Source organism: Taudactylus pleione, unplaced genomic scaffold, assembly GCF_031769625.1.
Source record: "Taudactylus pleione unplaced genomic scaffold, aTauple2 ptg000073l, whole genome shotgun sequence".
In the NCBI taxonomy this organism is placed as follows: Eukaryota; Metazoa; Chordata; class Amphibia; order Anura; family Myobatrachidae; genus Taudactylus; species Taudactylus pleione.
In genome coordinates, this window is record NW_028284475.1 from 115,771 (window position 1) to 132,167 (window position 16,397).

A 16,397-nucleotide genomic window follows, 5' to 3' on the forward strand; every position below is an offset into this window, starting at 1 on the left:
ACACAGGAGAAGGGACACTGAGAATACATGCTGCATACACAATACAGGTGTTATCTGTAGGTGGACATTAGTTAAGCAGGGACACTGAAAGAGACAACAACGTACATATCTCCCCTTTGTACAACAGGCAGCTGCGCTCTGTCTGTGCTCTGGTGGTGTCAGCAGGGGGCGCTGTTGGGTATAGAGGCAGATCTATAGTCTATGTGCGGAACATCCCGGTCGCCGGAACATTATCACTGGGAGACGTCATCTGCAGATCACCGGCCACTAGGGGGCAGTGAGGAGCCGGGAGTGCGTGGTGCGCTCACCTGCAGTCACATGGTCTGTGGGAGGTAGGTAGGTGAGTGTGCACCCTGCTGTGATGTGGGGGGGACAGAATGGGATTAGTATGGTGGCGCCTCTGGCTACTCTCTCACTTTATCCACCTTTACTTCTATTATCCACCTGTAACAGTTACATTACACCCCTTCTGTGAGTGTGAGTGTGGGATAATGTCAGCTGTGGAGGATAATGTCAGCATTGCCCAGACGTGTTTGCACCGGATCTGTGGAGCAGGTGGAGGCTCCTGGGTACAGTCCTGATTCTCTATGGGGGGCTGTAGGGGTTAGGAAGATATTCTCAGTATATGGGTTTTATCTCTGCATCCTCTGATCAGGGAAATGATTCAGGTAATGTCAGCATTAGTCACATTGATGTCACCATTATCCCCGGGGGCTTCCTTGTGACCTGAGGGACAGCACCTGTGATGACTGACTGTGTGGGAGCTGGGTGATAGTATATGGGAGCGGACCTGCTGTATATTCATCTCACTCATAGTATATGGGAGCGGACCTGCTGTATATTCATCTCACTCATAGTGTATGGGAGCGGACCTGCTGTATATTCATCTCACTCATAGTGTATGGGAGCGGACCTGCTGTATATTCAGCTCACTCATAATGTATGGGAGCGGACCTGCTGTATATTCAGCTCACTCATAGTGTATGGGAGCGGACCTGCTGTATATTCAGCTCACTCATAGTGTATGGGAGCGGACCTGCTGTATATTCAGCTCACTCATATTGTATGGGAGCGGACCTGCTGTATATTCATCTCACTCATAGTATATGGGAGCGGACCTGCTGTATATTCAGCTCACTCATAGTGTATGGGAGCGGACCTGCTGTATATTCATCTCACTCATAGTGTATGGGAGCGGACCTGCTGTATATTCAGCTCACTCATAATGTATGGGAGCGGACCTGCTGTATATTCAGCTCACTCATAGTGTATGGGAGCGGACCTGCTGTATATTCAGCTCACTCATATTATATGGGAGCGGACCTGCTGTATATTCATCTCACTCATAGTATATGGGAGCGGACCTGCTGTATATTCAGCTCACTCATAGTGTATGGGAGCGGACCTGCTGTATATTCAGCTCACTCATAATGTATGGGAGCGGACCTGCTGTATATTCAGCTCACTCATAGTGTATGGGAGCGGACCTGCTGTATATTCATCTCACTCATAGTATATGGGAGCGGACCTGCTGTATATTCAGCTCACTCATAGTGTATGGGAGCGGACCTGCTGTATATTCATCTCACTCATAGTGTATGGGAGCGGACCTGCTGTATATTCAGCTCACTCATAGTATATGGGAGCGGACCTGCTGTATATTCAGCTCACTCATAATGTATGGGAGCGGACCTGCTGTATATTCAGCTCACTCATAATGTATGGGAGCGGACCTGCTGTATATTCAGCTCACTCATAGTGTATGGGAGCGGACCTGCTGTATATTCATCTCACTCATAGTATATGGGAGCGGACCTGCTGTATATTCAGCTCACTCATAGTATATGGGAGCGGACCTGCTGTATATTCAGCTCACTCATAGTATATGGGAGCGGACCTGCTGTATATTCAGCTCACTCATAGTATATGGGAGCGGACCTGCTGTATATTCAGCTCACTCATAGTGTATGGGAGCGGACCTGCTGTATATTCAGCTCACTCATAGTGTATGGGAGCGGACCTGCTGTATATTCAGCTCACTCATAGTGTATGGGAGCGGACCTGCTGTATATTCAGCTCACTCATAGTGTATGGGAGCGGACCTGCTGTATATTCAGCTCACTCATAGTGTATGGGAGCGGACCTGCTGTATATTCAGCTCACTCATAGTGTATGGGAGCGGACCTGCTGTATATTCAGCTCACTCATAGTGTATGGGAGCGGACCTGCTGTATATTCAGCTCACTCATATTATATGGGAGCGGACCTGCTGTATATTCAGCTCACTCATAGTGTATGGGAGCGGACCTGCTGTATATTCAGCTCACTCATAGTGTATGGGAGCGGACCTGCTGTATATTCAGCTCACTCATAGTGTATGGGAGCGGACCTGCTGTATATTCAGCTCACTCATAGTGTATGGGAGCGGACCTGCTGTATATTCAGCTCACTCATAGTGTATGGGAGCGGACCTGCTGTATATTCATCTCACTCATAATATATGGGAGCGGACCTGCTGTATATTCAGCTCACTCATAGTATATGGGAGCGGACCTGCTGTATATTCAGCTCACTCATAGTGTATGGGAGCGGACCTGCTGTATATTCATCTCACTCATAATATATGGGAGCGGACCTGCTGTATATTCATCTCACTCATAATATATGGGAGCGGACCTGCTGTATATTCAGCTCACTCATAGTGTATGGGAGCGGACCTGCTGTATATTCATCTCACTCATAGTATATGGGAGCGGACCTGCTGTATATTCAGCTCACTCATAGTATATGGGAGCGGACCTGCTGTATATTCAGCTCACTCATAGTATATGGGAGCGGACCTGCTGTATATTCAGCTCACTCATAGTGTATGGGAGCGGACCTGCTGTATATTCAGCTCACTCATAGTGTATGGGAGCGGACCTGCTGTATATTCAGCTCACTCATAGTGTATGGGAGCGGACCTGCTGTATATTCAGCTCACTCATAGTGTATGGGAGCGGACCTGCTGTATATTCAGCTCACTCATAGTGTATGGGAGCGGACCTGCTGTATATTCAGCTCACTCATAGTGTATGGGAGCGGACCTGCTGTATATTCAGCTCACTCATAGTGTATGGGAGCGGACCTGCTGTATATTCAGCTCACTCATAGTGTATGGGAGCGGACCTGCTGTATATTCAGCTCACTCATAGTGTATGGGAGCGGACCTGCTGTATATTCAGCTCACTCATAGTGTATGGGAGCGGACCTGCTGTATATTCAGCTCACTCATAGTGTATGGGAGCGGACCTGCTGTATATTCAGCTCACTCATAGTGTATGGGAGCGGACCTGCTGTATATTCAGCTCACTCATAGTGTATGGGAGCGGACCTGCTGTATATTCAGCTCACTCATAGTGTATGGGAGCGGACCTGCTGTATATTCAGCTCACTCATAGTGTATGGGAGCGGACCTGCTGTATATTCAGCTCACTCATAGTGTATGGGAGCGGACCTGCTGTATATTCAGCTCACTCATAGTGTATGGGAGCGGACCTGCTGTATATTCAGCTCACTCATAGTGTATGGGAGCGGACCTGCTGTATATTCAGCTCACTCATAGTGTATGGGAGCGGACCTGCTGTATATTCAGCTCACTCATAGTGTATGGGAGCGGACCTGCTGTATATTCAGCTCACTCATAGTGTATGGGAGCGGACCTGCTGTATATTCAGCTCACTCATAGTGTATGGGAGCGGACCTGCTGTATATTCAGCTCACTCACAGTGTATGGGAGCGGACCTGCTGTATATTCAGCTCACTCATAGTGTATGGGAGCGGACCTGCTGTATATTCAGCTCACTCATAGTGTATGGGAGCGGACCTGCTGTATATTCAGCTCACTCATAGTGTATGGGAGCGGACCTGCTGTATATTCATCTCACTCATAGTGTATGGGAGCGGACCTGCTGTATATTCATCTCACTCATAGTGTATGGGAGCGGACCTGCTGTATATTCAGCTCACTCATAGTGTATGGGAGCGGACCTGCTGTATATTCATCTCACTCATAGTCATTGCAGAAGCACAGGGCGGCCTCAGGATTGCCCCCTGGTACCTAGGAATCTCCGCTTCCTCCTATCTCATAGGAGAAATATCACAGACACTTACTATGGTGTAACACGGCCATAGTGTAACCTCTTCAGGAGGTGCTGCCAGTGGTGGCTGCTTATATTTGTCCTTTCTGGGCTTTTCATCAAATCCTTTATATCATCTGTTTTTGTAAAATAAGTAGTAGATATACTGCGGGGTCTTGTTATGCAGCAATGATCTGCTTAAGGTGTCGTCTTAGTATAATGCAAGGGAATGCAGTGGTCTTTAATGGCGCAGTTGTTACACCATGGGGGGGGTCTAGTCATTAAGCCTTGGCGAGAGAGACGAGACAGCCAATCAGCTCCTAACTGCCATGTCACAGGCTGTGTTTGAAAAATGACAGGAGCTGATTGGCTGGTACTTTTTCTCTCTTCAAGGCTTAGTACATAGACCTATATATATCCGGTTTGCTGCCGCTGTTATTCCTCCATCGTCTCATTGCACTACGCAGTGCGCTTCGGAGGACAATCCGTTAAACCGTTACGTCACAAGAGCGCCCGCGCTTCGGTCTTGCTGCTCAACTGTAGTTATTTGTAACGTAGTTTTATTATGCCAATGTTTAACAAACTATGAGCAACACGTTGTCACGGTGGTTAGCATTGCTGCCTCAATGTGCTGGGGTCATGGGTTCCATTCTGAGCATTGTCCTATTGGTGTGGAGTTTGTATGTTCTCCCCGCGTTTACGCAGACATTCTCCGGGTGGTCCTATGTCCTCCCCCTCCTATGGTGTGTATGAAGCCTGTCAGCGAGTGTGGCCAGTGACTGGACGGGCTGCGCAGAGACTGTAGGCGATGGATGAAGCTGCGTTAACCCTTTCATTTGCAGGTTCCAGCATTCGGGCGTCGCTGAACGTTGAAGTAGTCAGAGGTCTTTTTATTCGTGTCTCAGCTGCTGCGGAGCCTCCTGAGAGGCAGAGCTGCCAGTCACTGTCCGTGGATAAAGCAGTGATTGACAGCACCGCCGTCTAGGAGGATCTGCAGTTGCTGTCGGTTACAGGGCTCTGGGCTGGATGATTTGAATAATGCAGAAAGGAGTTTGTGTAGGAGTAATACAGAGGAGTTTTTCCCATCGTCCTCTGGCCCCTCCCAGGGAATGTAATACACGCACACACACAGTGACTGTCAGAGACGGGAGAGCACAGCACAGCACACATCCTCCCTCACTCTCTCTCCCTCCGCTCTGCAGATCCAGCCAAGAAAAACATGGAGACACCGGGCTCAAAGAGGGGCACCCGCGGGCACTCGTCCACGCCGCTCTCCCCGACCCGCATCACCCGTCTGCAGGAGAAAGAGGATCTCCAGGAGCTGAATGACCGCCTGGCTGTCTACATCGACAAGGTGCGCTCTCTGGAGTCGGAGAACGCCGGGCTGCGGCTTCGCATCACCGAGTCCGAGGAAGTGGTCAGCCGGGAGACGTCCAGCATCAAGAGCGCCTACGAGACCGAGTTGGCCGATGCCCGCAAGACCCTCGACTCCGTGGCCAAGGAGAGAGCCAGACTCCAGCTAGAGCTCAGCAAGATCCGGGAGGAGCACAACGAGCTGAAAGCAAGGTAGGGGGAACGTGGATGTGCCTGTGGCGGCACGCCGGGGGACGGGGGACGCTATCGCCTCATGTTCTGTCTGTCACTTTGCTGTTAACCCCTTTGTACCCCAGGGCGCTCGGTTGCTGGTTGTTCTGATAGTAAATCGTTTTGGAAGCTGTGTCTGGGATTAACCACAATCGTACTTTCGCTTTCAGCCAGACGGGAACGTGACCTTTCAGCTTAAACATTGGCTGACACATATGGATGGACGGATTTGGGGTTACGTGCTCCTGTTGTGCTAATAATAGAGAAGCGACATTAATTGTCTTTTCCTCAGATAGACGCATATAATGAGTTTTCTTCTCTCTCTCTCTCTCCTCGTACACATGTATATGGCACCGCTGTAGTACAAGGCGGCTGTGGACTATGTCATGGTATTAATATTGCTGTAGCCATAAATACTTTTATGCTCTGTTTGTACTTTGCCTCCCCCCGTGCTCTTCCCTGCGCCGCCTACTACACTCAGCTAAACTTGGATGCAACTTTTCCAGAACCCTCCTGCTTGCCACCCTCACATGCCAGCACTCCCGCACTTGGTTTTGGGACTCTGGGACCCCCACCCCTTCACCCGCCTGCGCGTTATTTTAGTATGAAGGCACTGGCTGAGTTCTTCCAAAAATGATTTATAACTCCCTGCGCCCACCGCTGCTGGCCGTCCCTGTCCTCACTTCCTAATCTACAGAATGGGCAATTATCGGGCGCCTATTAAGCCAACGGGCTGGCACGGGGATATTTACAGGGCACAGCAAGGACGGCGGCAGCTGGTTTCGTTTGCAGCTGTCGCCTTTGCCCACCTGCCATCTTGCAGAATCAGCCTGTGCCAAGCAGGAGACTGGGATGTGCCATGTTTTGTCCTGTGTGGTAATTGCTCTCTGCCGTGCAGTGTCTGGGCGTTCTAAATGCTGCCACTTAGCTGATAAGGGCACACCCGGGGTGTTTAATGATGATAGCACAGAAAGGTCTTTCAAGGTGTTGCAGAAGCTGCCCTCTGTTAAATCCGGCATTATTAAATTTTATTGTGTAGCGATAACGCCGCGCTTTCTGCAAGTCCCTATATGGCACTCTTTCCCCCCCCCCCCCCCCCCCCCAACCCGCTCTGCTCTCCTCATCCTTAAGACATGGTAGCCTGCCAACTTTGCCTAGATGCTGCTTTTAATTTTCCCAAATGATACACTGCGTTCCTCGCTAAGCCTTCATCCGCCATTATTCCTCTGCCCGCGACCTCACAGTCACATAAATATATATGGCATGGGGCCCTGCGGCTCTGTGTAACGGCAGGCGAGCATTTACTCTGTGATCCGGCCGGGTAATGAGCTGGTAACCGCTCCGGTGTGTCTGCTCCGCGGTGGGGAATGTTGTTTAGTATCTGGGGGAGCGATCGGACAATCTCTTGGTGCCTTTAGACAATATTGCTGTAGCGCGCTGGCAGCGGTCAGGTTGGTACAGCCTGCGGTGACTGTGGAACCTGTATTTATTTAGCTGGGCATGATGAAATGCTTAAGAGTGGGAGGATCACACGGAACGAGTGAATCAGTGCAGACCGGGGCTGAATGCCATCCAAACTCCCATCTAATGATGCATCACTAAGGTCCCTGCCTATAAGACTGCACCTATATACAGCCCATCAGGCTGATAGATACATAAGTTACGAGACAGCCGCTCACACCTAATAATTAGCCGTGCACCCCATCCTTATTACAGCGTAACAAATATCTAATCCTTCTAAATCCCAATATAAACAACAATTCATTCAATCATTTATTGATTTTGATTGTTTTTTAATAATGATTTTATTTAGATGCGATATCTCAGCACAGGGCTCCCCAGCAACAAAAAGTTTCATTGTTAAAGTCTGGAAACGTCCGTTGGGGCGTATGGCAAAGATTCGGCCGCACCCGTCCCTCGCTGATACCTTAAAGGTTGTAAAACCTTTGGATTTGTGCCATCCTACTATCGGTGAGCTCAGCCTATCTTCAGTCGATTCTTATCTTGGGAGGTGCGTGAAGTGCGTCTATGGCTGCAATATAACTTTTGGGGCTCGGGCTAACTGCGCATTCGCACTTGTGCAAAAAGTTTTGCGCAGATTGGAACAGATCATAATTGTAATGTAATAGTTTAAAAAACAGAATCTCGTGCTCTCGGCCACAAATGTTTCTTTGCACTTTACAATGTGATTTGGGATCGGGTGAAAGTGCCGTTAAGTTATCGTATCCAATGATTTAGCATCTTGGTCTTTGTAATATGCCCACGTGGATTGTTGCTTATAAAGAGCTATGCCCCACGGACACATGTATCGGAGACTGATACCATGGCATCGTACAACCGCGGGGCAAGTTTAGGTCGTGCACACACACAGACACGCAGCAGGTCTTGAATTAACTTTTAAGTAGTCATTAACAATAGAAAGGTTTAAGGTCCAACTCGACCATGCTGCAATGTGAGGACGGGTCTGCGGACTTCCTGCGACGTTGGTGCAGCTGCGAGGCTGCTTCGGGCCCCCGTTGCACCGTTGTCTGTGTCTGAGCATCTGGCTGCAATTTGCGGGCCCTGGTTCGCTCTCACAAGAGCCCTCTTGTCTGGTTGGCGGGCGAGCCACTGCATTCCTGTAGTAAATTACACACGCCGGCTACATTCCTGCACATGTTAGTGAATTCCGTCGTCACCTTGAGTCACTCTCTCTGTATGGCGTGGCCAGTTCCTCCCTCTCTGCAGCTTACGCCCGTAGTCACTGTTGGGTAATGTTTTTACTTTTGTAACCATGACAAAGTGTACATTGCCGTGATGCACAATGAGAATTACTAACACATCCCTGCTCGTTCAGCATGACTGGTTATTATGACTATTAGTGCTGTATAATAGGCATCTAAATTAAGGCCACATAAAGTTTTTGAGGCCCTCGGACTCCACACAGTGGGCGCTCTGGTCAGATTGCAGCTTAGGGCCCCTGGTACCTTCCCATCAGCTCCTGCATTCCTGGAGAGACCATATGAACGCTTCCTGGATCCTATCAGCGCCTACAGGCCTAGGGCCGCGCCATGTGACTCTCCGCCGTCATCGCCAGCAGCAGGGATCCACGCCAGGGTCTGACGACAGTCTCAGCTGCTGAAATTCCTCAGCTCATCTGCGCGGTCTCTTCCGAGCAGCCGCTCCCAGAGCCCAGATAAAAAGTCTCATTGTCCACATCGACAGTATGGCAGGGAGATCGTCTGAAGACAAGGCCACTGGGCCTGGCAGCTCGCCCTCAGCTGCTAGTGCCCTCGCAGCATGAAAGAGTTGGCGACGGGCACTGCCAGAGTGGGTGCTTTCAGGGAAAGGTCAGCGATTAGGAGACAAAACACACGTCCAGGCCCTGGTATTCTCTGCTTCCCCCACATATCGCTGGTTGTGCTGTACTTACTGTCCAAAGCCAGCCGTATACTATTCAGTGTCATATTTCTCGTGTGCAGTTTGCCAGCTTACCGCGTCACGGTATAAGCCGCCATTGTGAGAGCTGAGCCAGTATTTATATTATCCATGCACGAGGAACTAGGAATTACCGCCGGGTTACTTCCCGGTGCCGCTGGCTCCCTGTGATATCATCGGCTGCGTTCTCACAATTATGGCCGCAAGCTCTGCGTATCCATCCTGGACGTTGGCGCGCTGTTTTATCCACTTGGCCACGGTTGTGTTGCGTCGTCTTCACGGTTCCAGTTTCCCCCACCGGCTGCTACTAATCTCAGGTCCTGATTTATTATGGATCAAAACTGCAACAGCGCACACGGTTGGCCGATTGTGGCGTATTGCGAGACGTTTGCACCGTAGTGCGCAAATGCTGCGCTGTGATTACGCAGAGCACAGTAAGCCGCCGCAGAGTGAGAGACAGCTGCTCAGCGTTTGGGGGTGGTTGGAGAAACGCGGGCGTGCCTGCCCGATTGAACGCCGTTACATGGGCGAGCAGACATTGGCGATTGCGACGGTATACGCAGCTTGAGTGTTTATTGCTAGTAGCGAGGTTAGCAATCTCTGAGTAAGGTCAGGGCCGATGTTACTCCGTTACCGATGTATACGCAGGACTGCGACGGATGTGCGATGGCGGTAGTGGTCGTCTCTATGCTGGCTGTGCGATGACATTGCGATAGCAATCATTAGCATATTCTCACCGAGCTGTGATCGCAAAACTGATCCTTAGGGAATCTGGCCCTTAGTGCGTCCCTAGAAGCAAATGTCTGATTAACCCCTTCCTCCCCTCCCGCAGGAGCCGGACATACAACAGTACGGCCTGCTCCATATGGAGACTGTGCAGGTTCTGGTTATTCAGCATCTGGGCCCCTGTATTTCTGTGTTGCGCAGTGCGCCAGACCCATTGTGCCGCATCGCCCGGCTATTCAGCAAGCAGCCATCTCCTCGCGCTGTCAGCTGCCTCCAGTGCTATGTGCAGCTGTAATTGCAGGTTCTGTAAGCGGACGTACATGTTGCATGGAGGCGCGATTGACCAGGGGGCCATACACACTGGTCAGTAATTGCTGCCGTCCTGCAGGGTACAGACTCCTCCCTGCATTCCTGGCATGTCACCACAATACACTCATAGTGTAGAAATGGCTCATTCCGGGATAGTGACACTGTGCTGCTGCCGGGGAGCTGCATTGTGTACTTAGTGTAAGAGGAATGCAGATCCCAGCCTGTGCTAAGGGTGTGTAACCATACAACTGCCATTCAGTGACCTGATATAATGACACTGCCGGATCCGGTGACTGTCACCTTCCTGCCCCCCTGGGTATCCCCCCTCCCCTGCGCACACAGTACCCTATGTTTGGTGTTCATGTGCAGGTCCGTGTCTGGGGCTCTGGAGCATCTGGCGAAGAGTCCGCACCCCTCACATCTAGACGGACAATCATTTGACTTTAGCGCCTTTTAATATTTGGTTAAGGGGGTGCGGCCTCCGGCGGAGTCAGCTGATTGGTCCGTGACAGGCAATAAGGCCTAGCAAAATCTTTATGCACAATTAGGACATTTCTGTACACAGAATGTCTTACAGAATGTCTTAAAGTAAGGACGGGGGGGGGGGGGGGGGGGAATATAATATTATTGCCTTTCAGTGGTTTTATCATCAGATGGGCCCGACCGACCCCCAGACTCGTATCCTCATGGTGCCCGGCCCCTGCTTGCTTTATGCTGTACTCACAGAGCTGCCTCAGCAAAAACATGAGCGGTTCTGTTATCAGATCAGCGTCCCCTCTACAAGAATCCAGCACAGACGCTATAATGGGCGTTTTATTCCCTGGGGGTGATAACTGTCTTGTGACTGCAGTTTATAGACCCTGGGAATAGCAGAACTTAGGACCAGAGTAGTTTTGGTGTTTTTCATTATTTTTTTCGGTGGGCTTTTTCTGCGGACCCCCGAGGCCCATCTGTTTCCTATAACGTAGACCAGCCATACGCTTCTTTCCGGATCTCGCCGTTACACTGAGCGGCCGAACAAAGGACAGCTTGTATGGACGAGATGGATTTTATTTTTCCTTTATCCTAACCCGTAAAAATGATTTCTCCAGCCCCGGAGCCCAGGGAAATGCCGCTGAAGTTTCCACTGCGGTTCATTTTTTTGTCTTTATTTCATTCCTGTCCTCTCCGCCAGCTCCTGACTCAGCCCCATAAGATGTTTTATTTTTTTAAGTGAACATCTCTTGATTGGTCTATTTGTGGTTTCTGAATGAGGAATTGAAGCTACGCAACATTATTTTCCACTGTTAGGAATGTGATAGTCCTTTGTCCTCTGACACAAGTGTGACAGGGGGGGGGGGGGGGTTATAGTTTGTTAGCCAAATTTTATTGGGTTTTGGATGACAATAGGCTCAAGCACAAGTCGTACTGGAATTGCAGCTGCTCCCTCCCTGGATTTTGCGCGGTTGGCCAGGGAAATGGCAGCCGACGTCCTGAGGTGTAGAACCTGTTATGGCTTTTTACGAGGACGGGAGACGCCTTCAGCTGTTCCACGCAGAGACGGCGGCCTGTAACAGACGTTACTGGATGCTGCATTGTGTGATGACCCAGCAACGTAACCGAAGACTGTGCAGCAGCTAATGGCTTACACCGCCCAGGCTTTGGAAATGTAGAGTTGTGTTCAACGTGTACTGCTCCATCTCATACTCTTACACCTCCTTCTTTCACTTTCCATAACTCGCCCCCTCCCATTCACATTATATTATCTCTTGTTTATAGCTCTGTACACTCCATACATTCTCCATGAGTATAACGTTACCTTGACTTTTTTTTCCCACTACAATTCTGTTTATAAGTAAAGTGTGATGGAGTATTTCCTTCCCACTCCTCCTGAACAGCAAAAGAACTACATCCCACAGCTTATTACCCGTGATTTGGCTGCTGCAGAGAGAGATCAAATACTTCAACTAGCTAATCCTATTGGGCCTGAATCTGTGAGAGACGCAAGTGGCAATGCAAAACTCTGCATACAGCGCATGCACCAAACAAAAGTATTTGGCGGCTGCGCATATGTTGGTTTAGGCATATGTACACGGGCGGAGATCACTAGTGTGGACAGATTGATTGGTCCCTCAACATACCACACTTTCCGTGAAGTGGGCGACCATGCGATCACACAGGACTGTTCCGTCCCATGGGAGTGTCACTGAATATAATGAGGCCTGATTCTGCTCAGAATCAGGCCTCATTATATGTAATGGCACTGTTTGAGCGCTATTGAAAATATAAAGACCTGTCCTGTTACCCGGGAGACTGCAAGTCTGTCACCCAGGCTCTCTTTCCTTAAGATAGTGACACTTAGCTCTCTAATGTAGCCTCACATTTTGCGTCCCTATGTATAGTATAATATATATATTAGTGCAGCATTACGTCAGTTAGGTAGCCTAGTGTTATGATCTTATTAATCAGTGAGTAGCGATTGTTCCCGTTACAATAGGCAGTGACTGGTGCGTATGTAGACGGCTGTATGCGCAGGCTCGGACCGCTGCTTCTGTCCCGGCTACACTCAGAACTGCTACATTTAACCCGCTGACAATTAGACATTTAATTCATTGTTACTTCATTATCCATTGAATTGAAATGATTGTAAATCTCTCGGGGGTTCCCCAGGAGGCCGGCACGTTCCGGGGTCTCTGTTTGTACTATATCCCCCCTTCCCGGGAGCAGCCCTGCTGTACATTACAATATGTAAGGAATTAGTAGTGTCAGGAGGATGTGTTATATCCTGATCTGATCCCAGCTGACAGCAGACTTCCTTCCTCTCGCAGACCGCACGCTGAGTCACCAGACCGCCATCTTTATTATCTCTCCCTTATATACTGCGCAGCTGGATGGGAGAGGTGATGTACAGTCACAGAGCCCGCACACCGCAGACCAGGGGGCTCACTGAGCAAGACGCCGCCTCTATCAGCTCTATGGGGGCCCCTGCTTCAGTGTATTGGTGACATTGAGGGGTCTGCTCCTCGGAAAGTTTGCTATCTATGGCTGTGCTTGGGGAATCCCGGTTCCTAAGGGCTTACACTTTAGTTCCATAGTTGGGGAATCCTTTTTTAATGCAATGTGATACTTGGAAGGATCCTGTTCCTAAGGGCTTACAATCTATTGTGATGTTTGGGGGATCCTGTTTCTCCGAGTTTAAAATTCTAGCGCAATACTAGTGAATTCCTATGACACAGAGCTTACAATCTAATTTAATGTATGGGGCTTTCTGTTAGTGTGAGCTGATGTTTTTGTTGGGGGGTCCTGTTACTCCATGCTTACAGTCTAGTGTTATATAATCCCTTTCATGTTCCCATTTCTGTAGTGACACAATGAAACGCATTCCTGTAAAGGGTGTTTCCAGGTTCAGGTGACTTTACTGGTTTGTACATGGCCCCCTTCAACTTTCACAGTCCCTATACTAGTTTGCCTCTGTGCTCTTCAGCCGGGTCGTTACAGCATCTGGGAGGATTGATTTGCTCTACCCTGGGATAGGTCACAAAGCTGCACTTTACACTTAGTTGCATCCATCGTGCAGCTGCATTGTGTCCTTGGATTATTCACCTAAATAACTCTGCCTGATGATACAAATACATGGCTGAAGAGCACATCGTGCACAACTACATAAGTGTTTTCTGACAGTGAATAGCTTCTTGTGTGAGACATAGTCCACTTGAAACAGCCGATCTATCGCGGGTGTGTACCCCTATATGTCTGTGAATAGCATTGTTACATGTATATCGCGTTGGCTGTGCAGCAGGGGTGATAAATCTGTGGATATACTGGTGCATACGGCTGTGTGTGTGGGCGGTCTGCTGGGATGTTTAGTTCCACAGCAGCACGCGTACCGCTTGTTGAATACAGAGCTGGCCGATGTCCATCGCTGAGCAGGCTGCCTTATATATAATAACTAAATCTTATAATACACACACACACACGCACACGCCAGCATAGAAGCCTATTAACCTTCCAGTATGTTTGTGGGCTCAGAGAGGAACCCCACAGAAACAAGAGAAGAACATACAAACTCCACACAGAGAGATCTCTTATAACATTTGCATCCATGGCCCCAGTGATTCCAGGCAGCAATACTGATCCCTGTGCTCCCCTGGCTGGCCAATTCACATACATCATTTGTGACCAACTCCTATAACATATGTCTGCAACTCTGACCATCCAGCTGTTGTGGAACTAGAAGTCTCAGCGTGCCTTGCCAGCCTGTGACTTGTAGTTGAATGCCGGCAGGTGCCTCATGCCTCCTGTATACCTACATATACAGCGACGTTATATAAATACTGTACCCAATCAGGGAAGTGGTACTGAGCGGTTACTGATACTGGGTTTTGAGCAGGAACCCCTGTAGCTATGGCTGTGCTTATCCCTGCTCTGTTCTCCAGGATCGCTGTATACACAATGACAATTTGCTTCCTGCTGCCTAGAAATAACGTGGAGTAAAGGGAGACGGGATCTGTGGCCGCTGTCTGTGAATGAGGAAGTCGGGAGCACAAAGCGAAGGGGGTGATAACGTTTATCCCACATGACCGTGTGATATCGGTCGCTGCACATACTGGGATAACGTTAATGCCAGAAGGAACTTGGAGGACTCTGGGGGAGGCGGTCAGCTGACTGTGGCTCACGGGTCCCCTCCGCAGCCGGCGGATCTGCGCTCTGAGATCACCGCGAGGGCAGAGCAGCAGTGGCCCCCGGTGATTGGATGAGCGTATTGTGTCGCTGTGTAGCTGCGCAGTGCTGGATGAGCGTATTGCGTCGCTGTGTAGCTGCGCAGAGCTGGATGAGCGTATTGCGTCGCTGTATAGCTGCGCAGAGCTGGAGGAGCGTATTGCGTCACTGTATAGCTGCGCAGAGCTGGAGGAGCGTATTGTGTCGCTGTATAGCTGCGCAGAGCTGGATGAGTGTATTGTGTCGCTGTATAGCTGCGCAGAGCTGGATGAGCGTATTGCGTCGCTGTATAGCTGCGCAGAGCTGGATGAGCGTATTGCGTCGCTGTATAGCTGCGCAGAGCTGGAGGAGCGTATTGTGTCGCTGTATAACTGCGCAGAGCTGGATGAGTGTATTGCGTCGCTGTATAGCTGCGCAGAGCTGGATGAGTGTATTGTGTCGCTGTATAGCTGCGCAGAGCTGGAGGAGCGTATTGTGTCGCTGTATAGCTGCGCAGAGCTGAATGAGCGTATTGTGTCGCTGTATAACTGCGCAGAGCTGGATGAGTGTATTGCGTCGCTGTATAACTGCGCAGAGCTGGAGGAGCGTATTGTCGCTGTATAGCTGCGCAGAGCTGGATGAGCGTATTGTGTCGCTGTATAGCTGCGCAGAGCTGGATGAGTGTATTGTGTCGCTGTATGGCTGCGCAGAGCTGGATGAGCGTATTGTCGCTGTATAGCTGCGCAGAGCTGGATGAGCGTATTGTGTCGCTGTATAGCTGCGCAGAGCTGGATGAGCGTATTGTGTCGCTGTATAGCTGCGCAGAGCTGGATGAGTGTATTGTGTCGCTGTATAGCTGCGCAGAGCTGGATGAGCGTATTGTGTCGCTGTATAGCTGCGCAGAGCTGGATGAGTGTATTGTGTCGCTGTATAGCTGCGCAGAGCTGGATGAGTGTATTGTGTCGCTGTATAGCTGCGCAGAGCTGGATGAGCGTATTGTGTCGCTGTATAGCTGCGCACAGCTGGATGAGCGTATTGTGTCGCTGTATAGCTGCGCAGAGCTGGATGAGCTTTATCCTGGAGCTGGAGACTATGCTGGGTACATATGAGATAATCCTGGCCGATGGGACGATCGATGTAAGGATAAATTGGTCACCCGTAAACACAGAACGATATAGCGTGCGACCGTGCTATATAGCGTTCAGTGGCTGCATCCAGGAGCATGGCGTCGGCTGGCGGATCATCCATCTCCTGCGCAGGCCAGCCGATGTGACGACATCGCTGATGACCTGCGGGAGCACGCAATCACGGATACACATTAGTCCATGTGCCCAATATATTATTCCGATACGTGCTAAAGCGATATATCGGACAGTATATTGTCTGTGTACCCAGCATTACACAGAGCGTTGGTACCATCACCCGTACCTGTGCTTGGTGGGTGAGGGGACATTATTCTCTGGTTTGGAGTAGGCTTTGGCCCCGCGTCTTTCCCTCAGCGTCCCGTGATGGCTGTACCTATCAGCTGTGCCACATGCCAGTGTGGGCAGCTGGTGTGGCAGGCTT

General features: G+C 50.0%; 1 protein-coding gene across 2 annotated transcripts in view; it reads left to right on the plus strand.

Annotated features, from left to right (window-relative positions):
* Window positions 1-235: 235 nt before the first annotated feature.
* LMNA (lamin A/C) overlaps window positions 236-16,397 on the plus strand; it is a 40,355-nt gene continuing 24,193 nt past the window's right edge. Inside the window, exon 1 of one of the 2 annotated variants that reach the window (XM_088467525.1) lies at window positions 236-332. In XM_088467525.1, the coding sequence (XP_088323651.1) occupies window positions 319-332 (14 nt within the window). In that variant the 5' untranslated portion in view covers window positions 236-318. Of the gene's footprint in view, window positions 333-5,247; window positions 5,685-16,397 lie in introns of those variants that run through there. The other variant, XM_088467524.1, reaches the window with a different exon arrangement.